Consider the following 26,994-nt stretch of genomic DNA (forward strand, 5'->3'; position numbering starts at 1 on the left):
TAGAAACTGACACTTTAATAATAGTACATTTATCACAAAATACAAATCTGATACTGAGAGGATAAATATTTTGGCAAAAAAAAATACTTTTAAAACTTAAAAATAGGCACCAGTCTACAAAAAAATCATGCAGAAGTTACATATGGTACATACAGCACTCATAAAATTTGATGATCAAATAAGCCAACACTACTGAAATTTTCTCCTTTTTTTACATAGTAAATTACAAATAGAACTATCAATTCTTATCTAAAAGTGATATTTTTTGCTAATGTACCCTTTATTGATATGAAAAGAAATGCATTGATAAAGTTTATATTATGAATCAAATTTCTGCATGACCCTTAGGTGGACTATTATTGCAAACTAGACTAGGCAAAGAAACTCTGCTGGTAAACAATGGTAAAAATTTTATCACACAATAAGTTTTGACAATATTACTGGAATTACTATATGTGTTCCTCATGGGCTTAATACTTAATCATCTTGGTACCGGTAACATAAAGTCAACTTACCATTGGCTGATGGAAAAATATACAATTTCTTTCTGGTATAGTTTACAACTGGTCCTTCCTAACCAAAATTTTCACATGTATCCATAACACCAAGGATTTTTATAGCAGTATACTATAAAAGTACTAGATAACACTGTGTTCTAGATGCTATCAAGTTATGAATTTGTTATACTAAACACTTGCCTGAGCTGGACATTTAATTCACATCCTCAATTCATGATGGTTCTCCTTAAAATCTATGTATCCATAAAGAGAAGGTCAAGTTGAAGAATATATCAACATTTCAAATGATTTCACACAATTTATCCTCCTAAAATCATGCCAGTATATTACATAGCAAAATCTTTTTTTATCAATTACACAGCACAGGGGCAGATCCAGCAACTCACAAAAAATGGGAAGGTTCTGATGAAGAAGTTTATTGAAAAAAAGTGGTTCCTGGTTATCATTTGGTCATTTTTTCCCAAAGTTTAGAACAATTAGCAATATTTTCCACAAAAAGTATAGCCCACAACCACCCTCAGGATTTACCACTGGATTTATTATAAATTTCATAAAATATCAAATAAATATTTACAAAAATCTAATTCTATTCTATTTTAATGGTCAAGTGGCATCAAAATTCTTGAAAAAATAAATAAAGTGTACCTCAAAGTGAAAAAAAAAGGTCATGACATCTATATCTACATCTGTATCCACAAACCTTATGTCATGCAGTGTCATTTTTCTTAAAACCTGATACCTTGGTTAAAAAAATAAAAAAAATATTTGGATGTTTTATAAAATACTGTATATTAAACACAAACATATAGAGCAAATAGGGTTCAACATATCAGTAAATATTTCACAAAAAGAGAAAAAAATTAGACATCTACAGAACTTTTTGTAATGTTATCAATACAAAAAAAACCACTAGAAAACAGTACATGAAATATTGAAACAACACAATTATATAAACATGATAAAATATATACACATGATAAATTATATAAACATGATAAATTATATAAATACGATAAATTAATTAATAATAGATGTTTTTTATTGAATATTTCTCTTCAGGACAAGATGGACTATTTTCCATAGACTAACTTGGTACTGTGACATCATTGATGTAGATTGGCCCACAGTCCACATTTCAAATAATTCCAAACATTCCAAACTAAATAAGACTTTTTATGAAGGAACATATTGATTAAAAATTAAATTAAAAGGATTGGTTTAATTCATTTTGACCAAGTTGTCCCCCCTGGCTAACAAACTTTGAGACAGCTTATATTTGTTTGTAAGCCACTTCATGTTCATAAAGCGTAAACTGCCCAAAAGTTGTTATTTTGCGTAACTTGGTCAATTATAAAACAATTCTTCATCAAAATTTAATATTTACTTTCTGGTAATGATCCTTTCAATAACAAAAAAAAAAAACAACTTTCAATTCAAAACAGTCCTTATACAAGTGTATAAAGGTAAAATTTACTTCTGATTTTACTAATGGAATTTTAAAATCTAATTAAAAAAAGTATTTGAACTAAGTAATGCAAGATTAAAAATCAAACAGATAAAGCAAAATGCCCTTACGTGACCCTACAGACGAAAGATTGTCCATATATGTAAATACACATAACAATAATAATGGCCAATTAGAAAAATTTCATTAGAATATCAAATAAATCAGGCACAGTCAAGCAACACCATTAGATACACTAGCTCATTATAAGACATAAAACATAACACATAACACATATATACAGATTATCCTAGAAAAATAAATATACAACTAAACATTCTTCACTCTAATGGAAAAAAAAACCTTGTTCCCAAAATGAATAGTAATTTCCGTAGCAGGGTGTCTTGGACAGTCCGTATACAGTAATACTCTCCTATTTAAATGGATGATAAAGTGTATATTGCATGACAAAATCTGTATCATACTGTATTCTCCTCAATCAAAATCTTGGGATGATACAGCATGTGATACAGACTTTGCCATGTATTTATTTTCTATATTTCAAGATCCTACAAAACATTCGTCAAAATCTGTTAATAGTATACTAGCAGTAAACCATGATCCTGCATCATATTTTGTTGAACCAGCAATTACATCTTACATATACCATTAGAAAGGTATCTGATACAATCTGGAACTTGTTTTAAAATTAATGTTTTTTTACTGATAGGAAGAAAACAAAAGGACTTAAAACAATGAATGTTTCAATCTACATCATGGTCTCATATTTGTTATGTAATTGACAGCTAGGTTGTTTTGATATTACAAATTCTTTGTTAAGCACTATAATACTGATGTTAGCAATCAGAAATAAAATGCAAATTATGTGTTATAAGCATGGTGAAATTAAAAAACATATTTCCTGATAAAATTAAGTGTATTCTTTTCCTGACTTACCTTTTTCTATAATTAATACCTATATAATTTTCCCACTTAAAATTCCTTTGATTGGATTAACAGCATCTTACCACATTAATTATACTTCATCTGAGATATACAGACAAATAAAACAGGCAGAAATATTATTTAAAAGTGTACTGACTTTTCTAGGATAGAAAAATGACTTGTACAAAAACTCACCTGAATAAAAACAAGGCATAAAACTTAACAATATAACACTATCTGTGACAACAAAGCAGTCTATAATCATACATCTACAAACAATAAAAAAAGGAGTGGTACAAGACATTAACTTGGCCCATTTTTTATTATCAAATTTTTAAGCATTAAAACATTTTTATGCCTTGAAAATGTGACCCAATATTGTTGACTATCTATTTTTTATCATAAGCTTTTGAAGAAGCATTATTTTTCTCTATACATTTATGTTTCTCTATTTATGAATATACCAAGTTCACCTTTACATCTCAAGACAAACCAAAGTCTTCAATGTCATAATAGAAAAAAAATGCTTTCAAAAAGTCTTCCACTACTACTACTCCCTGCTCTCCATATTATGGAGTTATAAATTTTAAAAATTATTCTTCAAGACAGTTACTTCCTTTAAGTTTTTAAATAAATATAAATATAAATATATATAAACAGGTGGCCCCTCAACAAAACAAGTTTGAACAGAAATAATGTGCATGATATATAACTAAGTATTAACAAATTAGTCAAATACATTAAACTCTGAATGACAGTTTAAAAGAAAATGTTTAAACATAAATTTTTATTAAAATAATGCTGCAGCTTTTGATTACAAGTAAAGTATTCATATTGAACATGCAATTATGATAGTAATTAAATAATCTCTGACAAAAGTGATTCAATTCACTTCAAATATCACAAATAGTATTATATATTTTCTAAAAGAAAATGTTCAACATTTCCTAATTGAAGAAATTATTTGTAAGAAATATTAAATATCTAAGGCAAATTTTTAACAGCTTTCATTTAAGGAAGTAGACCTAGGGTAAGGGACATAAATCTTGAAATCAGGGATATGTTTGTGTCATATTCAATTTACCCAAAGCCTTTCAAGCTTTCTTTTAAACAGAATGAAATCAGTCCAATTTACTTTAATGCTTACATAAGATTGATTTAGAATGGTGAATACAAACATTCAAATGATTTGTAAGAGTTGTGTCCCTTACCTTAGGTCTACCTCCTTAGAAAGCCATTGTTTAGTTATTCCCCTTTCCAAAGAGAGAAAGGAGAATCAAGAAGAGGTAGACAACATCAATGTACAGTTGTAAGGCACCAAAAACATATTCCTCGGGTGACAGCTCGTGCTTTCTTCCACCAACAACCATCTGGGTGTCATAAACCAAAAACTGAAACAAAATTTAACTTGAGCGTCAATCATTACAATATAACATAAGCAACTTATATGTCTGAACTACAGTTACTGAAAATAAACACTAGTGCAAGCAAACTTACAAATTTTCAGTTAAATTCTTTTAAATCACAGTTAATGTTGATTCATAAGACTTAAGAGAATATTACTGAATAAAACTTGGATCATGTGACATAAAGAGGAAGTCCAAGAATAAACCTATGGCAAGCCAAAGTGGACAAAAATGCCTCTTCATAAATATTTATAAATCATTTATAAATATCTATCGTTCAATTATAAATATTATATAATTATCAAGATTTATAATTCATTTATAAATATTTATAATTGAATAAATATTCATAAATCACATCCTCTTTATAAATATTTATACATGTATATCACATCATCTTTATAAATATTAATAAATGAGTTATAAATATTAATAAAAGAACAGCATTCCAATGTCCACCAAAAAAAAAAGAAGTGAAGAAAACTTTAAATTCACTGAAATTGTCTAAGTCCAAGGGCCATAACTTCCATAAAAATAACTCAACCTTAACAAAAGTCATACTTAATCTGTAACTTCTCATAGTAAGACTACATGCAAAATATAAAATCGATAGGTAAAAGTGTTACAAAAAAAGTGTGGAAAAATGTAAATTAAGGAAATTTTCTAAGTCCAAGGGCCATGTAAAAATCATTTAAGTGTAACCAAAGTCAAACTTAATCTGTAACTCTTCATAATAAGGCCACATACCAGAAACAAACTTATTTGGTAAAAGCATTTTAAAAAAAGTGTGGAAAATGGGGACGGACGGACAGAGAGATGCCTGGCATTTCCATGTCCCCTCGAGACGCATTGTGGGGACAATAAATGAATTATAAATATTTATAAATAGGTATTTTTGTCTACTTTGGCTTCCCACAAAAACCAGGCAGTGAGTGGTACATGACAAACTTCATTTTCAAAAACATTTTCACCCATTTTACATCACAAATGCATCCTTTCTCAAAACAGAAAGTTGGTTTTTGATTAACTTCAACAATTAAAGAGAAATATATTACATAGAAAGCATTGAAATTCATTACAAAAGGGGGAGAAGACCAGGGGTGTGAATATAATACCCTCCCTTCACTTACCAAGCTGAAGACCAAGGCAGCCAATCCTCCATATACACAATCCATTATCTAAAATAAAATACACACACAACATTTAGGTATCCATATCTTCCATATAGAGCTTCTCTCAGTAACCAAATTAGATCTTGTATCTAAATTTTATAGTGTAAATGTAAATAATGCCAGGTATAAATTCCTCAAACTGATTCTGCAAAAATAGATAACAGCACAAAACTTAATACAAAGAAGAAAAAAACTTGATTAAAGCATGTTCTTGTATCATCAACATTAGAACTGATTTTCCTTAAAAACAGAGGTATCATCAATGAAGACACATAGTGAGAAAACAGCCAGCCAGGTTATTGCTTTGCTTTTATTGTTGGTAATGTAAACATCTCTGGAATGGTTCAACATCTTATTGTAGATATTTCATGCTTTTCAGGACAAGAACATTCGACCAATGGAACATACCCTGCTTTGTTCTAGTCTGGCATGCCGAGACTGTTCTTGATTGTGCTAGCTCATATAAGCAACAGCCTGCAAGTAAGCATGCCACCTCACTCAGACACATTATTCAGACTTTGAACCAACCAGTCTTCACTCTATCCCCTAAATACTGAGTGCTGGGCAGAAAAACTGTGACTACTAATTTTTAAACCCTTGATGTGAGTTAGCATGGGATCAAACCCACAACCTCCCGAACTAAAGGCCAACATATTACCCTCAGACAGTAAAACTTGTCTAAACCAAACCTAGAATAAACTGAAAACCTGTCTAAAGGAAACACTTTTTGAAGTCCCTTCATAGCAGTTTATAGATATTATGCACCTGGTATAACCAAACACATGTCTTAACAAAACAAATTTTACAGTCCAAAAGGGGGTTTTATTTTAACAGCCAAACACCTGTTTATACTGAACAAATTCTACAGTCCAAAAGGGGGTTTTATTTTGACAGGTTTAACAGCCAAACACCTGTTTATACTGAACAAATTCTACAATACAAAAGGGGGTTTTATTTTAACAGCCAAACACCTGTTTATACTGAACAAATTCTACAGTCAAATGGGGGTTTTATTTTAACAGCCAAACACCTGTTTTTATTGAACAAATTCTACAGTCAAAAGGGGTTTTATTTTAACAGCCAAACACCTGTTTATACTGTACAAATTCTACAATACAAAAGGGAAACAGGTCTCACAGTACTTCAAGTTTTTTTTTCAAAGAAATACAAAAAAAAAATAGAAAGTAATACTAATAATATAATATTGACTTGTAGTATACATACTCTCCAAGCAAAAACATTTGCAGGGAACACAAGGTAGAAAATCAGACAGGACCATCCAAAGAAAAACAGTACCATAAGAAGGGCAAACAACAATCCACTGCACATAGTGAAGTCAATCTACAAATACAATTAGATTATATTTAGTTTTCCAATTTTCCAACATGATATGAATGAATAAATATTGGAGTCGCTATCTAGTCTTGCTAATCTAATACAGTCAATGTCAGTCAATTAGAATCTTCTTACATTAGATTGGACTGAGAACAACAAACCAATTGTAAACTTTTATAAATATGTAAAGCTATTTAAGTAGTGGCAAAAAATACTTATCTTAATTTAAATATTTATAGAGCACATTTGAAAACTACTGTATAAGTTTTAGTTCATTATTAAGTTGGACAAAATAAAACATGGTTCTAAAAATCTGATTTCTTTATAAAATAAAGTTTTTAGAAAAATAACATCACTCATTTTATTATTAATCTGAAGGTCTAAAAAAAGGTAAAAACTGAAATAAACGACAAGAATATATTCATTTAATTGTGCATTAACTGGATTAAATAAATAAGTTAGTATGATGTTGAAAGGGGAGTAACCAAAGTTAATCAAAAGCTCTAACTACTTTAACAACATAACCTGATAAAAAGGATGTAATGGCACTTCAATGTTTGTGAAAGGTTACAAAAATGCAATTATAATAGGATAATCAACTGGAAAGAGTGAATAACCAATTGATTATCCTATATTTTAGATTTCCTCCATTATTAATTGTTATCCTATTAAAATGCAATTGTAAATTTGCATTAAATTTAAAATATGCAAATTTTGTATTCATTTAAAAAAAGGCAAATGTGAAAGAAAAATAATTTAATGTATATATGAATCCAAATCATTTTGTAAATTCGTATAAAATGGAATAAAAAACAAATCAATCAAAAAAAATAAAACACATCGATCATCATTCACGTGGTGTGGAACAGAAACATCTGCAGTTTGAAGGATCAATGAGTGATCGATAACAAATCCCAATTATAGTTGCACTAATCAGCGTAGGTATTGAAGTCATTGACCTTTCTGGGGTAATATGTGTTAACATATTTATAAATGTAACATTTATATACCTTTGTCTGGATAGCAAACAGGGAGATAGCAAGACAAACAAGGCAGGTAACTCCGGCAGCGACAAATACAATTGTTGTATCATAGAAACTAAAAAATAAATAATCTGTACTCAAACTATGACCAATTGGGGTTACAGAAGTACTGATTAAAATAAACTAATAACAATAAAATATTTTAAGCATCTAAGTATTTTATATGTCTATAAAGTAAATATTTTATCACCACTAAATTATTCAGATCCTCCAAACCAACATTCTTTTTGAACAATTCAAGAATAAGCCTATCACGTTTGCATGTTAACTTCTTTTTCAATACACAGATGAGGAAAAAAAGGTAAAAAGCTATAAGCACTGCAAAACAATTCATTTTCATGGTTACTTATATTCACTATTTAGGATGACAATTTGGTGGATTTTTCATTTTGTCATGTCATGAAAACTCTCTTAAAGACGTCTTCTATCTTTCTATCATAAAGAGACTTATTTGCAGCATGTTATTTTCATGGTTTTTCTTTGTTCATAAAATGAATAAAATAATAAAAGTGAAAATAAAATGTTTGGGAAAATAAATAAAATAATTACCTGCTGATTGTTCCAACCATGTAGGAAAAGGCCAAAGTCTGCAATATCAAAATCATTCTATTTATTTAGACATATTTTAAAAGAACATTCAATGAGGTGGACAACTGATCAACATGTACTCAAGTGAAATGTAAAATTATGTATTGTTGCAAACTATAAAGTTAATATTTTATGATCCTTGTCCTATCAGGAAAGTTGATGAAAATTCTACTTGCCCAAATTGAAACCTAGTTTGTACTTAAGTAAATGAATGTTGAAAAAAAAAAAAAGATTTGGATGTCCTCCATACAAGTATAATTTAACTTTAGCTCGTCCAAATGGTAGTTTCACTTGGCAATAGGACAACTTTTAAGGATGTTTGCTGGTCATGTTCGGCTGTTTTTTGCAGACTAAACACACATTAAATTAATATTTGGGAAGTTTCTGCCAAAATTTTATATGTTTACATCTCAAAAACAATCGAACTGAACCATCAATTCTTATATTTCTTATATTGTTCTAGCTCGAAAGATCTTAAATAGATTTCACAGCCGTTTCAAATCCTTGTGATTCTTAATAAGACCAGCGAACATCCTTACATCATATTGTATGTTGTTATTTAAAAAGCCATTACAAAAAAAACCAAGGTAATGTGATGTACTTACAAATACCGCAAGACAGATAAAATTTCCTGGAACCTTGCGTCTAACTGATGGGATACAAACCAACACAATGTATGTTATTAGGAAAACACCACTGTAACAGACAAATAACATGATAGTAGGATAGTAAAATCTAGAGGTCTTCTGAAAGGAAATCAGAAGCAGCCAGGTATCCCTCAAGTCAATAAAAAGAAGGACTACATGTATTTAAAAATTTGTTAAGGTCATTATTTCATTTCAATGTAATCTGGCCTCGGTTTCAAAAAGAAATATCTCAAGTAGAGAATTTCCTCATATGCTGAGTTTTTTTCTCAAATCTTCAATTTCAAGTGATCTGATTGGTCAGAATTTAAGTTGAAGGAAGATTTGAAGAAAATCTATTGGAAATTGATTAGTGTCTTTTTAAGCATCTTTTTGAAATGAGGTTGATTGTATTTTTTCAGTATTTTCTGGGAATGAGGTTGATTGTTTTTTTTTAATTTTTTGGGGAAATGAAAGTTGCTAATTGTTTTTTTTTTCCAAGTATTTTATGGAAATGAAGTTGATTATTGTTTTTTAGTATCATTTAGGAACAAGATTGATTAATTTTTGTTAGTTTTTTTTGCGGGGAGTGAGGTTGATTATTGTTTTTGTTAATTTTTTTGGGGGGAGGGAGTGATGTTGATTACTTTTTTTTTTAAATCTTTTTTATTGGGGGGGGGGGAGGGGGGGGAGTTAGGTTGATGATTGTTTTTGTTAGTTTTTTGGGGGGAAGTGAGGATGATTATTGTTTTTTTTAATTTTTTTTTTTTTTTTTTTGGGGGGGGGGGAGTGGGGTTGATTATTGCTTTTGTTAGTTTCTTTGGATAAGTGAGGTTGATGATTGTTTTTTTTTAGTTTTTGGGGGGAGTGAAAATGATTATTGTTTTTTTAATTATTTTTTTGGGGGGGAGTGGGGTTGATTATTGTTTTTGTTAGTTTCTTTGGATACGTGAGGTTGATTTTTTTTTTTTTTTTAAATTTTGTGAATGAGGTTTATTACTGTTTTTCCGACGCAGTCGGTATAGTTTCGCTTTTTACCCTTTGACCTTAAAGACGCCCTTTCATGGAAATGCAAGTCATCTGATTGCAATTCTGTTACCCCATTGGCCAAACACTGATAACTTAGTGGCATTCGAAAAAACTGTATAGAAATTGTGTGCCATGTGTTATTTCCTGAATGAAATATAGAAAATTTTAAGTAAAAAGAACAAATTTTACTGAGTTGGCTATCTTTTTTTAAAGATGGTACTTGTTTTCTATTTTACTGTACTAAACAAATGCGAAGGTAGATGACAGAAAACTTACTATGAAACCCAGTAAAACCATGCTCCTTCGGTCTGTATATAATTCTTTATTGGATGACTGAAACAAAGAAAGAAAATCATTATGTAGATGGCAGTAAACTATCAGAAATTCCCTGTGTAATAAATTTGGATAAATCATATCTAAAGCAATTTTGGGTTATTTCACTTTCATACCTTTTCTTCCAAAATGTCACATACTTTTCTTTTGTGACGTTTAAGTTATCTGATATCACTGATGGTTTGGAAAAATTTAAAAATTTAGAACTTATTTGAAAATAATGATAAATTATTGAGAAAATTAATAGATAATCAATTGCCAATTATGAATTAAGAAAAATATAATATTTGTGATTTTTTTGTGCTTGGAGACAACTAGCGTTAAGACATCTGCGATCATAATTTGGTTATTCACTTTTCTCAATTAGTTATCATATAATTACTATTAAACTAAAGGCAAAATTACTGTTATGGGTCTGACTTACGGGATGAACTAGCTTGGGCACCTAATACCAAAAAAAAAATAAATAAATAAAAACCAACAAAATCTTGGGAATTTCATTAGCGGGTCTGTGGTAATACACACATAGAAAGTTTAAGATGAACTAAGACAAAAATGGTTTTAATACTTAGGCCTGAACATCTCTATCTTCAATCTTCAGTTGTCAGTTAAATTCCAGTGTAATACATTAATTACACAAGAAGAACAAACAAATCTTGAGTTGTCAGTTCTGTATCATACATTACTTACACAAGAGAAAACACACAGACAAAGCCAAAGGTGACCAGAAGCTGTAACATAAGGATCAGATACACCTAAAAATAGAAAAGTTACATATCACTGAATTAAAAATCAATAAATAACAAGTGATATTGTGTTTGCAAGCAAAACATGAAAGTTGTCAAAACTAGCAAATGGTCGGATTCAGTCAAATTCTGAAGTCACCATTGAATTAGGAAAGCAGTATTTGCCTTAGAAACAAATTTTCACTGAAATCCAACAATGTTGAAATTTGGCCGATTTTGGCGACCATTTTAAAAAAAAATGGTGGCTTCTTTAATTTTTTTTTATTACGTCTATCATGTCTGCAAGCTAAGAACAGCTTTTTGACTTCTTTTCATACCAATAATGAGTTTCAGTAATTTTACATAACTTTTTTCTTTTTTGTGGGTTTTGTTTTGGCAGCCCTTTTGAAATTCTGGAAGTCGTTTCCACACCCCCTGAGCATCCTTGATTTTTTAGCCAAGTTTGATATGAATCCAATCAATGGTTTCCGAGTAATCGTCTGGACATCTTTGCGTTCAGAAGAAGAAACGAAGTAAAAACAAAAAATTGTAAAACTTCGTTTTTGCCACTTAATTAACTATTTCTTAAATGTTTCATCTGGTTCCCCACTACAAATATTGAGCTGCTGATTTTCTTTAACAACATACACTTATTATTTTTGTAAGAAAATAAAATGCATCGTAAGGAATAGCTTGATACAACTACAAAGATCAAATCCTGAACAGTTGAGGCAAGAATGGACACACCAATCAAGCTTGATACAGCTTTTGAATTTTTTATTGTGGTAAAACATTTCAAAAAGATTTTGCCAAAAATTATGAAAATGCTTGTTTCTAAACCATTCATGTCACAACCCCTGCAATCAATCCAAGCCCTCCTTATTGCTTTGTGTGTATTATTTTAGTTACTTTGTGTCCTTTGTTGTGTACCATATGTCTGTTTTCCATGTCTTTTGATTACCGCTTTAACCTTGGTTCCCTTGATTACTCTTTCCTTGTAATACAATTACGGTCAAGTTATTCTTCAGACATGAATTTTTTAAAGTTGATGAAGATGCAGTTACTAACAAAATTTTTATCAGTCTTTTAAAAATCATATGCATGACTTTCATATGATCTAAATAATAATCAATTAAGCTGTACTTTAAAAGGTACTTATCAAATTTCCTTTGATTAAAAAACCTACAAACATATCTAGAGTATATCTTGGTTCAATTCAAAACAAAAATCATCTTTATATACAAACCTTCCTTATAAAGGCATGTCTGATGGCCTTGTCACTAAATGAATTCCCGAATGCACCACCAGAAAAACCGATATCACTATCATGGTTATCATTGTAAGCATAATCTGAAATTAATAACAATGGTAACTTTAAATCAAACATGAAACTTGGTCTAATCTGTCCCTAACAAACTGTAGTTGTAGTGGATGGAATAAAATGACACAGAATCTTTTTGAAGAGAATACATTTACAGTCTTGCCTTCTTCAATAGTCCTGATATCATGGATTGTTGAAGTAAAAGTTTACCATGGAACAAAGAAAAGACCAGAACTTAAACACAGCATATATAAACCAATTGAAATGCCACAAAAAGTTAAAAATGCTTGTTTATGGTTTTTAAATACTTATTCTGTTTTTGCATCCTCCCAAGTTTAGCCTAAACAAGTTATCTAAACAAAATAATTATAATTCTCAGAAGATTTTGATTTTTTTCAACCAGATTTATCTGTTTACTACGAATGCCCATTGAGCTCATTTTCGTAGACTAAAAAAATTTCTTTCATGTTATAACACAAAACTTCTGCGCAATAAAGGGAAACTTTTGCCAAATGTCGCAAGATTTACGCATATTAACTCGAAAATTAGGCAAAATATTTGTCTTGTTTGTATATATGGAAGAAGAAGAAAACCTTTGATTTGTCTGTCTTTATTTCTATACTTGGACTTTCTAATTTTTTTTCCTAGAATTTTCAATTTTTCTTTTTTTTTTTTGAGGTCAAAATGGAAAGATTTAAAAGTGTTTTCTTCTTTATATAAAGTAGTATTTATGTTTTGATTGATTAAATGAAGTAATTTATGAAGCATTTATATCAAGAATAAAAATGGGATGAAAAGAAACCAAAAAACATCAAACAAAAAAAAAGCAAAAAACAAAACAAAAACAGAATATAGGAGTAACAATCATCTTTGGTGTAAAAGGTCAAGATACCTAAAACATTAACGACAACAGAAGTATTTCATAATTTTATTAATGACGATAACTGCTAGCTACTAAATATTTTTTTTCAAGCAGGGGCATACAAATTACCAAGATACCCCCCATTATAATATGGCGATCACCATCAAGCTTTGATATAAAAATGTGACTGGTAAATAAGGTTCTTGCTCGTCACCCATTCAAAATGCTTTCACTTTCAAGGAGACGCTTATTGATGACCATCATGGCAGCGAGGAACTCACTCTACATTTATTTCAACTAAAAGATAGAGATTTAAAAAAAATGTATAAAATCTTGGTCTCCATAATACACATTTTCATAATATATATAAAATATTTTGTGTTATTATGCGTAAGTTACATTTTCATAATATATATAAAATATTTCGTGTTATTATGCGTAAGTTATGCGTTGTTACAAGTAGGTTTTGCGTTATAATGAGAACAAATGTATTTTAGTCAACAAAAATAAGCTCAATGGGTTTTTTGTAGTTTACAATTAATGAATCACCAAGCATTTAGACAAAAATGATCATAAAAAATCTACCTTAAAAAAAAGTATCAGAAATTTTAACATAAAATCTTTATGTGGACACAGACAGGCAAATAAAAAACAATTGCCTACCCACATATTTTGTAAATAAAAAACTTAAATTCTGGACTATCTCACTTTACAAGTACATCCACACTTTTATCAAGTTTCTATATATATTACAAGATTTAGAAGGAGTTGTACATGTACACGGCCGAAATGTTTATATATCATACTCTTATGACAAGTCTTCAACAACTGCTAAGTCCAATTGATACCGTTACAAAACCTTTACAGATGAGGCAAAGAAATTTCTACTGTCTATTAAAACTTATCCCCAATTAATCAGACACTAACTTGTAGATGTGTTTCTTGGCTCGGATGGTGGATCTACCGCTGAGGAGTAGGAAGGAGGTGGTGCTGCCGGTTGACCATACGGTGCATTGGAAGTTGCAGACATAGGTTGTCCATACTGTGTATTATATTGAGTATTGTACTTGTTTCCTTCAGGTGGATATGGTGTTGTCATGGTTACCTATCTAAATATACAAAAAAGTAGACCTGCTTAAAAAGATGATTGCCAAATCCTGTAAATGTTGTCTGGAGCCACCAAATACAGTCCGATGTTAGTAAGGTCAATAAGGTTAAGTAATATTGGTTATTTATCAAAATAGTTTACATAATCTTTAATATATCACACAAAACAGTGCTACAAAAAGCCAAAGAAAGAAAATTTCGATTTTTTAATTTGGAACTTCCTTAACAAGCCCATTTACTGGTAAATACCTTGCTAGGAAGTTATCTACCTTGCTAGTAAGATCTTACTTTAGATTTAAATTGTAAAGACTGAAATAGTCTAGTACATGTACCTGTTAGATAATTCAGAAAGACTTGAAAAAAGGTTTACTAGAGAACACTCTTAATCAAGTGAATATCTTTTCATAAAATTGTAATTTCCAATGGGTGTGCTGTCAACAAAAATTTGCAAGTAAAACATCAATGAAGAACCCTGGGAGTGTATGAATAAGGGGAAATGTTTATGAAGAATTACTTATAATATTTGTGTAAGACAAAAAAAAATAAAAATAAAAAAAACATTAAAGTTATAATTACTGCAATGGTAAAATATTTACCAATAAATAATTAATATAAACATTAACAGCAAAGTACATTTAGAATACACAGATCAATTTTTAAATAATACACAAAATACAAAGTGGCACTTAAAGACAAGGGACCTATTAATGTCATACCATGCACACTGAATAAAGCGCTGTCCAAAAATCCTTGGGAGAACACTGTACAAGGTCTAGGATAACTGCTAGATGAAAAGAATATGACCTGCCTTTAAAGTGAAAAATATAAACTTGACCGGTGAGTGATCTCTACACCCATGATAGTCTACACTTTACAATTATGATTCTAAACAAATTGAAAACATGTTTCTCCCTCTACATTGCACGTTTCTAACAATATTTGTTTTGAATTATACATACAATCTCTCTATAAAGTTTCACTGAAATCCATAAAAGGGGGTGTACTTCCAAGGTGTTATCACAGAGACATTGAGATACACACCAAAACTTTGTTAACTGAGTGTTCAAATTACATATATATTGTACATCTGTTTATAATTAGGTAAAAGCATAGAGAGACAATATTTGACAGTGCATAAACATATTTCAAATAAAGAAACAATAAATATGGATATGTCAAAGATACTCCTGACACAATTCTTTCCATTATCTTATCTTATTAAGTATACACTAAGTATTCTAAAAATATAGTGTTTAGAAGACTATTTATCATCCCATTATTGATACCAAGTTAATTTGATGCTATGGAAACAGTGTGCACTAATAAGAAATTGGAGATGTTTCTTTATCTTTGTTACATTGTATTCATCAAGTGATCAGGTCTCTTAATTCACAAAGACCAAATTCAGGATATAATCACATAAAACATATCTACTGCATCAGTTTTACTGACAAATAAAACTTCATTGTAAATATCACTGAGATGGAAACCATCTTTAAAGACCCCCGCCTAATAAAAAGAATTATGTATATTTTGGAGAATCAAAATTAGAGAGAAAATTGAAGTTGTTTTTTCCCCACATACTTATATCAATATCAACGAAGTAACAGCCTGGATGTGCAGGTGGATACAGGCACACAGACTGATTATTATAGGGTGTCTGCCTCATAGTGGCAGGGCCCTAATTATTTTTAAAAAGCCACATATTAAATTATTTAAAGCAATGGTCACTAAATCAATACCCCTCTCCCAAATGTCAGCAAATGATGGTCTATGGATTGCTATGGAAGATCTGAAAAAAAAGATTCAGATCAATATCTTATACAAAAGGTGCATACCTTCAATATGTAATAATGATTTTGTGAAAATTTCATTAAATTCCATTCTGTTGTGTAGGAGGAGTTGCGGATATTTGGAGGGTCAACTTCTAAACATTCATTAACCATGATACCCTACCTTCAAATATAATTGTCAAAAAACCCTTCGAGCAGTTCTGGAGGAGTTGCATTTACAAGAATTGTGAACAGATGTGTATAGATGGACAGACAGTCAAACAGAAAGAAAAAATAAAACAAAAGGCTTCAAGAAGCCTGAATTCAGCTGAGTTCACCTAGTTCAGTGCTTGCCTTAAGCCACTAGCCTGATGGCCGGGGCTTTTAAAAATTGATTGGGACTAGTGAAATGATGTGTACTTCTCTTGATTTGGGCTAGTGAGTCCTATACAGTCCTCTATTATTCAGGCTATTTGTTGAGAATTTTGAAGGTAAGCACTGCTGGTTCAATTTTCGCCTTTCAAGGAGTTGTTTTACAACTTTGACTCAATGAAGCCTTTAGAAGGTCTAATCATAAGGATCATTTCATCAATCATTTTTGTTTCTATTATAGTTTCAAAGATACTGGCTAAAAACTGCAAAAAACCTCATTTTTCAACTTTCAAGAGCAATAACTCTCACAAAGAGTCATTTTACAACTCTGACCCATTAAAACTTTTGAAGGCCTAATCATAAGGTTCATTCCATCAAGTGAGATTTTTCTACTTATCTATTAATGTTTTCAAAATATTGGTTAAAAACTGCAAATACAGTCATTTTTCACCTTTCAAGGGCAATAACTCCTAACAACTTTGACCCAATGGAGACATTTCATGCTGAAGAAGGTAAGTCATACTTATTTTCCAATATGATATCTCTCACAGTTTTTTTTAGATAAATGTAGAAATTGGTGACTTGACCTCAGTCTAAAAATAGCAATGGCGGCCATGTTTTACTATAGAACTAAATAATCGATATAATTTGTTACCTTAAGTATGCCAGTGACCAAGTTTGGTAATAAGGTAAGTCATACTTATTTACAGAAAGAGAAAATTTTGAAGAAAAATTAATGACGACAAATGATATGGTGAATATGTCTGAGACAACAATCCCACCAAGATGTTTACATGGCCAGCTAAAAGACATCCAACAAACAACAAAAGTGCACATGTTCATTTTGGATATCGTACATGGACATGAATAAACTACACTGGTAAGCGACAAGCCAAGAGCGAATCAAAGTACTTACATTGTAAAATACACAGTACATGTATAGTACATTTTGAATTAAATTTTTTAGGTTAGTATTTCATATGGGACTCACAAAAGATCAAGGTAATTTGTTTTATTTTTTCACTCTAAATCCAATTTGAAATGACACAGTGCCAACATAAACCATTTTTTAGGAACACTTTTGACAAAAGTACATGTATTAACAGGAAGACAGTTAACTGGACTTGCTTATTGACACAATAGGAAATGTCATTACACCTTCCTAAATGCAATTACATTTTTTTGTATTTGCGTACTTGTCATTTATTTATCTAATCAGTGTATGAATTACTTTAATGGGTCTTTATTCAAATAACCAATCCAAAATTATTAATACCAACAAAGGTGAAAAACTGACATCCAGTTTGCTGTACAGAATAGCTGTATTCCATCCCTGAATTTAAGCATTTTAATCAGTGTAACCTACATTTATAGCTGAAGAGGGAAAACAATAATCAATAAAGTTAATTCATAACCAGTGCCCATCCACTACTGACCATCAAACAATACACACTATATTTTGCTGTTTTCGACTATCATGGAAAAAAAATGAGACAGATTCAATTCTTTTAATTTCTGAAAGGTTATAAATTCAAATATACTTGTACAAAGGTTTTTAAAGCCTTCTATTTAAAAATGTCTTTTAATTATGCAAATTGAAGATTATTTGGGATGAAGCAATACATTTAAGGAGTATGCTCCTTTCTCCTCTTTTTGGTATATACATTTGTACCTCATTCTGGTGCAGTTTCAAATTTCGATTTTTTTTTGTAATGAAGAACAGGTGCATGCCCTTCTAGATCATATTGTATGTCATTGAAGTCAAGAGGTGCTTACTAAATCAAATCCATACCTTAGTATTGAATAATATTAATACATGTACAAAATGTATAATGGATAATTACATGTATCTGACATGTATGGAGTAGTCCTAATCAGAGGCAGATGATAATCAAATGCAGGCATGGTCAATATTCACCTGAACCAGGTTAACACAACACAATAATGGCAACTCATAAGGCTTGCAGTGTGGGAAACCACCGCTCGCCAGCTTGCCAAATACGAGTAGATGTGTAATTTGGTGAGTTATTATTAGCTTACATTCATCAATTTGGCGACCGTCATTTGATTGGCAAGTTCCAAGGAAAGTTAACCAGCCAACAGGTTATAGCGAGCGCTGCAAAGCGTTGTGAGCTCTACCATTATTACGTGTACTTTCTAAATTTCCCTTAAAGTTCCCCAATATACTAACGAAAAAAATGTCATGTCCCGGAAGTAACAAAAAGTGACTGTCTTACGAAGAAAATTCATCATTTCCTTCAATCTTCAGTAAAAATAGATTCATCTTTTCTGATAGTTTTCAAGCCTTTTTCTAATTTGTTTTACTTATTTAAAGAAGTGAATGTTATGTTTATAAAAACTTCAGGAAACATGTGGATGTACATACGTGTATCTCCACTGTTCCACTACTGCTGTTGTCAAAAACCTAACCCAACTCAGAAAAAACATAACTCCAATTATAATATCAAAATCCAAGCATAGCTCTTCTAAGATAGGAAAGGCAATCATTTTCTTGTTTGGAATTTGCATCTGTCGTCTGAATTTTGTTTACGACACATGATATGCGTAAAATATTCCTGAACTGTAATATTTCCGGTATCTGCAGATTGATCTGACAGGCCAAAACTGAAATGGATGTTGCTAGAGATGCCCTTAAGGATAAAAATGTAAAGTATTGCAAAGTGCTATAAATTTATTGTCCATTTTGAGAGCAAGGGGAAAATGGGGTATGGGGTTGGAATTTTGGGGGAAAAATGTTCAAGTTACTAATTTATTGAGAAAAAAACTCCCCCTTTAATTAACAAGACAGATTTTCAAATAGAAATATTGATCTTGCTTGCTGGTTAAATATAAATAAAAATATTGCATTTGCGAAGCAAAAATTTTCATCTGGGTAGACCCCCTCTTTGTAATGTCTATTATTATTTTTACAAGTCTTGCACAGATGGTACATGTATGGTTGAGCTCACGGTGCCCGCTGTTCTAGGCAATGCCTACCCCATATTATAATTATTTAGTTAAACATCCCTTAACATCATACATTAAAAATATGTTCCCTACATTTTTAGCTTGAATATGTCAAGTGAATTTTGGCACGATATGCACAATTTTATTGACTTGTAAAGCATTGTTTACATTCTGCCATTTTAATTTCCGGTGAATGGGATGTGCCAAATTCTACGCGACGGTCCCGATCTGGTTCATATTAGTATTCAAACGAAATTATCTTGGTAATTTATAATATGTTACCTAGCAAATTAGTTGTTTATTGTCAAAATAAAAATGAACAAGAAGCAAATGATAAACATTTTCTTGTTTCATAATGACGAATCTGTTGTAATATAATTTTATTTTTAAAATATGAGTTCAGAAAAGGAGTACTTATTTTGTTACTGTAAAGTACATGAATACTTCAATGGGAGGGAATATTCGAAAATGGAAAAGTTTTTGATAAATTTAAAAAGAAATAAAAAAAAATAGTTAAAGAAAGAAAAAGAACGGCAGAAGGTAGTCAAATGCAAGAGAAAACAGATGATAGTACAGACAAAAAAACGCAAAAAATTTTGGCTAGCTGAATTTCTGTTTGGCTAGCAAGATCAATAGTCCACTAGGCAGAATTGCAAGTTGGGGAAAAAAATGGTTTCCCACACTGCCCTTGTAATTTATTCATTCATATCAGGTCTGGATTCACAATCATGATGATTGAACAGATGAATATCTGGACTGTGTGTATAAAAAAAAAAAAAAGTGTGCTAGTGATTATTATCACAGGGATTGGATAAGCGCCTAGTGCAGGGGGAGTCGAAGACTCTACTACTGTCGCTGACTAGCCTACTTATAGGTGAAAAAGAAAGCCGAGTGCGTAAGTCTTTCTTGTCAGTACAAAGCCTCTACCAGTCTAAGACCTCTACAATGCCTCCTCGCGACAGCACACGGTAACTAGGGTATAGTATCCTAGGCTAAACTGTAGAGGATCTCGGAGTATCAAGAGATGAAGTGTGTAGGCCCATCGGCGTGTGGATACGCCCTAGCACTCATCAACCTTGATCCAGCTATGGGTTAAATAGCATCACACTACTGCCTTGCAGAAGGCTTTGGACAGTCAAAGGCTATGGGAGAAAACCCAGACAGAAAATCCGTAAAGATGGTACTCGTTCGCATGGTGATGCATCCATCTAAGGGAAGAATCCCCCTACAGAAAATCTACTGGTCCTCCAAGTTATGGGGGTTAAGCTTAGGGCTAACAACCCTAACTTGTAAAAAAAAAAGACATGTTACGGAACCAGCAACGAAGAAAAAATCTACAACTGTGGAGGAGAGCCCCCACCGCACCAACAGTGGAGCTTTAATGACTGTAGGTAGAAAAAGCCGAGAGGAGACTACCAACATGACTAGGGAGGCCCTCAACATGGTAAAAACCAATACAAACATCGGGTGTTGGAACGTGAGAACGATGTATGCAACAGGCAAGCTCGCACAGATAACAGCTGAGATGCAACGGTACGAACTACAAATTTTAGGTGTCAGTGAAAGTAGATGGACAGGATCTGGAAAGATAAAAACAACAACAGGCGAAACAGTACTATACTCCGGAAGAGAAGATGGGAAACATCAGGAGGGAGTAGCCATCATTCTAAAGAAAGGAGTAGACAGAACCCTGATGGAATGGAAACCAGTCAGCAACAGATTGATCATGGCTAGACTGAGGGGTAAACAAGTTAATATGACGCTACTTCAGTGCTATGCTCCAATAAATGATGCCAGCGATGAAGACAAAGATACATTCTATGAGCAACTTCAACAAGAGTTAGATCAAACCCCACATCATGACATCAAAATAATTATGGGTGACCTGAATGCAAAAGTAGGCAATAACAACTTGAACTTTGAAAGAACTATGGGTACACATGGATGTGGTAGTATGAATGAAAATGGTGAAAGATTAATTGACTTCTGCAACATCAACAACTATGTCATTGAAGGCACACTATTTCCTCATAAGGATATCCACAAGTTAACGTGGTATTCACCAAACTTAAGAGACAGAAATCAAATTGACCACATCATGATAAATGGAATGTGGAGATGATCTTTGCTAGATGTAAGAGTCAAAAGAGGAGCTGATGTAGAAAGTGACCATCAACTTGTTACAGCAAATATCAGACTCAAGCTCAGAGCAACTGGAAAGAAAGTTACAACCACTCTTTATGATACAGAAAAACTTAACATCTTGAAGGTAAAAAATGACTTTTTAATAACACTCAAGAATCACTATGAAACGTTAAATATCTTGGAAGATGTTGTAAATGATATTGATGAAAAATGGAACAAAATAACCGACATATATACAAAAACAAGCGAAGAGTGTTTAGGTTTGCGAAAAAAGCAAAAACATAAGGACTGGATAACACCAGAAACTTGGAAAACAATAAATAATAGAAGAGAGATTAAAGCCAAAAGAGATAAGACCAAATCACCTCGGCTAAAAGAAAGACTCCAACAAGAATACAGCTCAATACAAAAAGAAATTAAGAAACTAGTTCGAACAGACAAACGGAATTTTATGGAAGAGCTAGCAAATAATGCAGAAGAAGCAGCACAGAAAGGAGAACAGAGTAAATTATACAAAATTACAAGAACTATATGTGGGAAGAATAGATCATCTCCAAATTTACCTGTCAAAGACAAACAGGGTAACATATTAACCTCAGAAAGCGCTCAAGAAAAAAGGTGGACAGAACATTTTGAAGAGTTACTTAACAGGCCACCACCTTCTCAAGAATCGGAAATTAAAGATGCAGAAGTAGAGCTTGACATAGATATAGAACCACCAGAAATATCTGAAATCATAACAGCAATCAAGTCAGAAAAGTGGCAAAGCACCAGGTAGTGATAATCTCAATGCAGAACTCTTTAAAAACGATCCATACCTATCCGCAAAAATTCTCCATCCCATCTTCCAAGATATCTGGAATAAGACCAAAGTACCAGATGAGTGGAACAAAGGAACCATCATAAAATTACCAAAGAAAGGGTCATTAAATGATTGTAATAACTGGCGAGGTATTACTTTGATTTCTATCCCAAGTAAGATACTAGCCAAAGTTGTCATCAAAAGAATTGCAAGATCTGTAGATGAACTATTGAGAAAAGAACAAGCTGGATTTAGACCAGGCAGAGGCTGCATCGACCTAATTTTCACGCTACGCAATATTATTGAGCAGAGCACTGAATGGCAGAGACAACTCTATATTAACTTTATAGATTTTGAAAAAGCTTTTGATAGCATACATAGAGAAAGTTTATGGAAAATAATTAGATCATACGGATCTACACTAACTTCAGATGCAGAGTCGGAAACAACAGCGACATGTATTTCAATGTAAAAACTGGAGTCTGTCAAGGCTGTGTTATGTCATCAACACTTTTCATCATAGCCATTGATTGGGTGATGCGACAAACAACGAAAGATACTCCAAGAGGCATCTGATGGAATACCTTCTCCATCTTGGAAGATCTAGACTTTGCCAATGACATAGCTTTGCTTTCTCACACCCACCAACACATACAAGAAAAGACCAAGAAACTTCAGAATTTTGCAGGACAAATTGGGCTAAACATCAACAAAAAGAAAACCGAGGTTATGATGTTGAATGTAAATACACCAACACCTATCAAACTGCATGAACAATGTCTACCTTTTACCAACAAATTCACATACCTCGGTAGTATAGTTACAACTGATGGAGGTGCGGAGAGCGACATCCACCTTAGACTCTCAAAAGCAAGAGGAGCTTGCAACCTGTCTGGAGATCAGGACAGTACACTATCCGCACCAAACTAAAATTCTGTAACAGTTGCGTCTTGCCTATCCTGCTTTATGGGTCAGAGTGCTGGAGGATAACAGAGTTAGACCAACACAAACTCCCAACCTTTCACACCAGGAGTCTGAGGAGGATCCTAAGAATATTTTGGCCTCTTAAGATCAGTAATCAGGACCTCCTTAATAGATGCCAACAAGAAGACATGGACACCATCATTATGAAACGAAGATGGAAGTGGTTAGGACATGTCCTGCGAAAAGACCCAAAAGACAACACAAAAACAGCCCTATTCTGGACACCTGAGGGAAAACGCAGGAGAGGACGCCAAAAGATCACCTGGAGACGCACCATTGAAGCAGAAGTCAAAGAACATAAGAAGACTTGGGGCACATTACAGAAACTTGCCAATGATAGACAAGAGTGGAGGAACTTCGTTGCTGCCCTACATGCCAGTGGCGTAAAGGGCAGTAAGTAAGTGTATAAAAAAGTGTCCATCCACTGTAATGTTTCAAAATTTTTTTGAAGGCTTTTCACAATATTAACTCTTGGCGCATGCACTGTTGTTGAGGCTTTAGCAATTTTTTTTTCCAATTCAATTTAATACAATATTTTATCAGTCGTTTGAGAGTCAATTTATATATCAAACTACATATGACTCTCTGACTTTTTTTCAACTAAAATTCAAATGACTGTGACCATACACCTGTAATTAAAGAAATTATTTACATTGATTATATAGGTGAAAAGTTTGGTACTTTAAATTGTGTTCGAGCCAGGGAAGTTCGACTGCATCTGAAATCTTACATTATCACTCAATGGGACAAGAGATCTCGTACTTACTTAAGCGACAATGACAACTTAACTTTAACAGATCACAAGTAAAATAGTATTGTGAATATCGAAATATAACCTTCAGTTTCCTATTTTACGATATCTTATTTTCATGTTCATACCTCATTTTTCTGTCTACCAAAACAAACAAAAAAGAAGTATTGAACACAAGTTACCTACCCACCTATTTTTACGAAAATAATTCAAAATTAAATTCATTATTTTCACGTAAACATATCACAACTTTTTTTATTTTTAAAGATTATTGACTAAAATCTTCAGTTTCCCATTTTCACATCTTCTTCAATTATTTCTGATCATTTCATCAAAAAGGGAAAAAATAGTTTATAAAATAAGTGGAAAGGTCAGGGAATCTCGTTATCTACCACGTGATAATCTTATCATTAAACTGGCTAATTAACAAGTTTCTTATTTCTTTAATTATAGGACTTTGCTGTGACTGAATCTAAAAAAAATTGTATTAAATATTAAATAGGAAGAAAACATGTGACTGTCAAAAGTTTTTAGAGAAATTGGAAATTTATGTACATGTACCTTATTTCAAAACGGTGTTATTTCACAATTGTGAAATGTGGCTTACACATCAAGTCAAAATTTAAAAAAAAAGATTAAATTTAACAAAAGATATTGAATACTAAGTTTGCCATCATTAAAATAAAAAAAGGAGGTAGATCTATTAATTATTATTAAATACAGTGAGGGACCACTTTATGGTATAAAATTAAAAAAAATACGTAATTATGAATTATGAGCAAGTGATCAGCGAGTCAGTTTTTTTTCTTATTTGACGTCATTTTATAATTATTTAGCAAGAAAAAATTTTCATATTTATAAGCAAACAATAAAATGGAGTAAATAGTGACTAGCAAAAAATATTAGTAATAATCTGTCATTACCTCTAAATGTTCTTCCTTCTACAAGTGGGTACAGGGGATATCATAGGTAAAGGGGAAGGAAACAGAGAAATAGAAGGCAAGAAAATGGCGATTATTTCCTCTCGGAAAAGCTTTGGGTTCTTTAAAAATTCCCGATATATAAAGTAACGCTGTGTTCTTCGCTAACGAGATGTTCATTTCATTGGCTGTAAACTTAGCCGAAACATAACGAATATTGTAATTAGCCACGTGTATAACAGCTTTGTTTTTTTTTTTTAGGTTAAACCTCTAGATTCGGCATCCTTTATATAATAATTTACAAATAATATTCAAACCGTAGACATTTATTTGAAAATTTAAACAAAGCGAGTACATATATCCAGGGGGTCATTTTTTCTGTAAGTGGAAAAGGGGGGTTCAGTTTTTTTATAACTTCAAAGAGGTGGGGGGGGGGGTCATTTTTTTGCACATGGATTTCAAGGGGGATCCAAATTTTTAGTTGCGCCGAGCATTACACCAGTCAAATTAAAACATATTTTACCACCTTTAAACATTTTATTTCATTATTAAGGGGGATAAGAAAATATGGGGGGTCAAGAAAATTTTATGATTTCAAAATGACCAGTCCCCCTCCCAGGTAAATAATGATAAATTTCTATATAAATTTGAATCTTAAGGGGAAAAAAAGAGGGCTATATAGTCAAATTTTGTGTCCTGTATCTTTTTATGTAATATTCAAACCAGAACCTTTTTTTCACCTATTGCATCTTTGTATTTATATAAAATCATATATCTTGTCCTGCCTTTCTATTTCAAATGTGATCCTGGCCCCGACCCCCACTCATAAAAATCAACATGGTTACTCAGAGGCATATTCAGGTGGGGAGTGGCGGGCGTGCGCCACCTAAAATTTGCAAAGCATGGGTTGCCAGGGGTAGATTTAGGCGGTTTCAAGTTGAAACTTAAATTTCTCACTAATTTTACCACAAAAGATATCTACATTGCACCCACTCTATAATATTTCAAAAATTTAACCTCAAAATTTGTGACATCTCGCTCCGCTCGGCAGAATTTTTACTGTGCGCTCCTATCTAAAATCCTGGATCCTTCCCTGTTACTCCTACAACATAAGAGGTTGGAATTCCATTCCACTATACCCCAGGATGGCATCAAGTCAGAAAATAGCTTGCCAGACAACCTCTAGCATTGCTGGAGTACAACATGGTTTGCTACCTAAGCATTGTATTGCTTTTTTATATATTTCTTTATTGCTTTTATGGAGAGTATTAAAATAGTTTCAAAACAGGCAACTTGTTTCATGCTAAACGATTAAAGCAAAATATGATGAAAGCTATTTACAGGTTAGTGAACAGGGACGGCTCCACACTTTGAAAAGGAGGGGTGCAAGCCAATGTGATGGTGATGCCAAGACATTATTTTCCATGTTTTGTCAATTTTACACATGAAAATGACTAATTTTCTGGTAAAAAGGAGGGGTGACAACCCCCTCTGATCAATAAACAGGTATTACCAGCACAGTTGACTAATAATCATTCGATAAAATATCCTATTAAACAGGTCCATCATGAGCTTATGGTATGATTATCCTCACCTCAACATCTCTCTTAACTTGTGAACAAAAAAAATCACAATTTACCAGTCTCGTAGAGTTTATACAAGGAAACCATGAATTCAGACTAATTCAATGTAAATTATAGGTACAAGTACATGGCATGATTATGATTAGCTCAAAATTCAACAGTAAGTCCTTCTTTTTCAAAATTTTTAATGTATGTGAATGTTTATATTTTATTCTATTTACCCATGGAACTTGGTTTTTTTTCATTG

General features: G+C 32.0%; 2 protein-coding genes across 3 annotated transcripts; one reads left to right on the forward strand and one right to left on the reverse strand.

The window, feature by feature from the left end:
• LOC148612371 (protein lifeguard 2-like) lies at window positions 1-25,298 on the reverse strand. 2 transcript variants are annotated; one of them, XM_088593741.1, is made up of 11 exons: window positions 25,168-25,298; window positions 14,272-14,453; window positions 12,408-12,511; window positions 11,127-11,191; window positions 10,380-10,436; window positions 9,057-9,147; window positions 8,413-8,450; window positions 7,831-7,918; window positions 6,710-6,826; window positions 5,444-5,491; window positions 1-4,298 (listed from the first exon to the last, which is right to left on the reverse strand). In XM_088593741.1, exons 2-11 carry the CDS (start codon window positions 14,441-14,443, stop codon window positions 4,149-4,151), a joined length of 930 nt encoding a protein of 309 aa, XP_088449867.1. In that variant the 5' UTR covers window positions 14,444-14,453; window positions 25,168-25,298; the 3' UTR covers window positions 1-4,148. The 2 variants fall into 2 exon arrangements, with proteins under 2 accessions (XP_088449867.1, XP_088449868.1); XM_088593742.1 differs by lacking the exon at window positions 25,168-25,298 and adding an exon at window positions 15,168-15,189 and having other exon boundaries at window positions 3,256-4,298.
• On the forward strand, window positions 20,740-21,684 carry LOC148612372 (protein CFDP2-like). The gene has a single exon (XM_088595371.1). It carries the CDS (start codon window positions 20,740-20,742, stop codon window positions 21,682-21,684), a length of 945 nt encoding a protein of 314 aa, XP_088451497.1.
• Window positions 25,299-26,994: the final 1,696 nt, after the last annotated feature.

Source organism: Perna viridis, chromosome 7 (assembly GCF_037379345.1).
Source record: "Perna viridis isolate PV_CMFRI_1.1 ecotype Kerala chromosome 7, ASM3737934v1, whole genome shotgun sequence".
In the NCBI taxonomy this organism is placed as follows: Eukaryota; Metazoa; Mollusca; class Bivalvia; order Mytilida; family Mytilidae; genus Perna; species Perna viridis.

Bases quoted from the DNA above. Each gene is read 5' to 3' on its own strand.
- LOC148612372 (XM_088595371.1), top strand. From the start codon at position 20,740: ATGGTACTCGTTCGCATGGTGATGCATCCATCTAAGGGAAGAATCCCC.
- LOC148612371 (XM_088593741.1), bottom strand. From the start codon at position 14,443: ATGACAACACCATATCCACCTGAAGGAAACAAGTACAATACTCAATAT. The intron at 12,512-14,271 runs GTTAGTGTCTGA...TATTAATTTCAG, and splicing joins GCCAAGAAACACATCTACAA to ATTATGCTTACAATGATAAC. The intron at 7,919-8,412 runs GTAATTATTTTA...TTTATTTTTTAG, and splicing joins ATGGTTGGAACAATCAGCAG to TTTCTATGATACAACAATTG.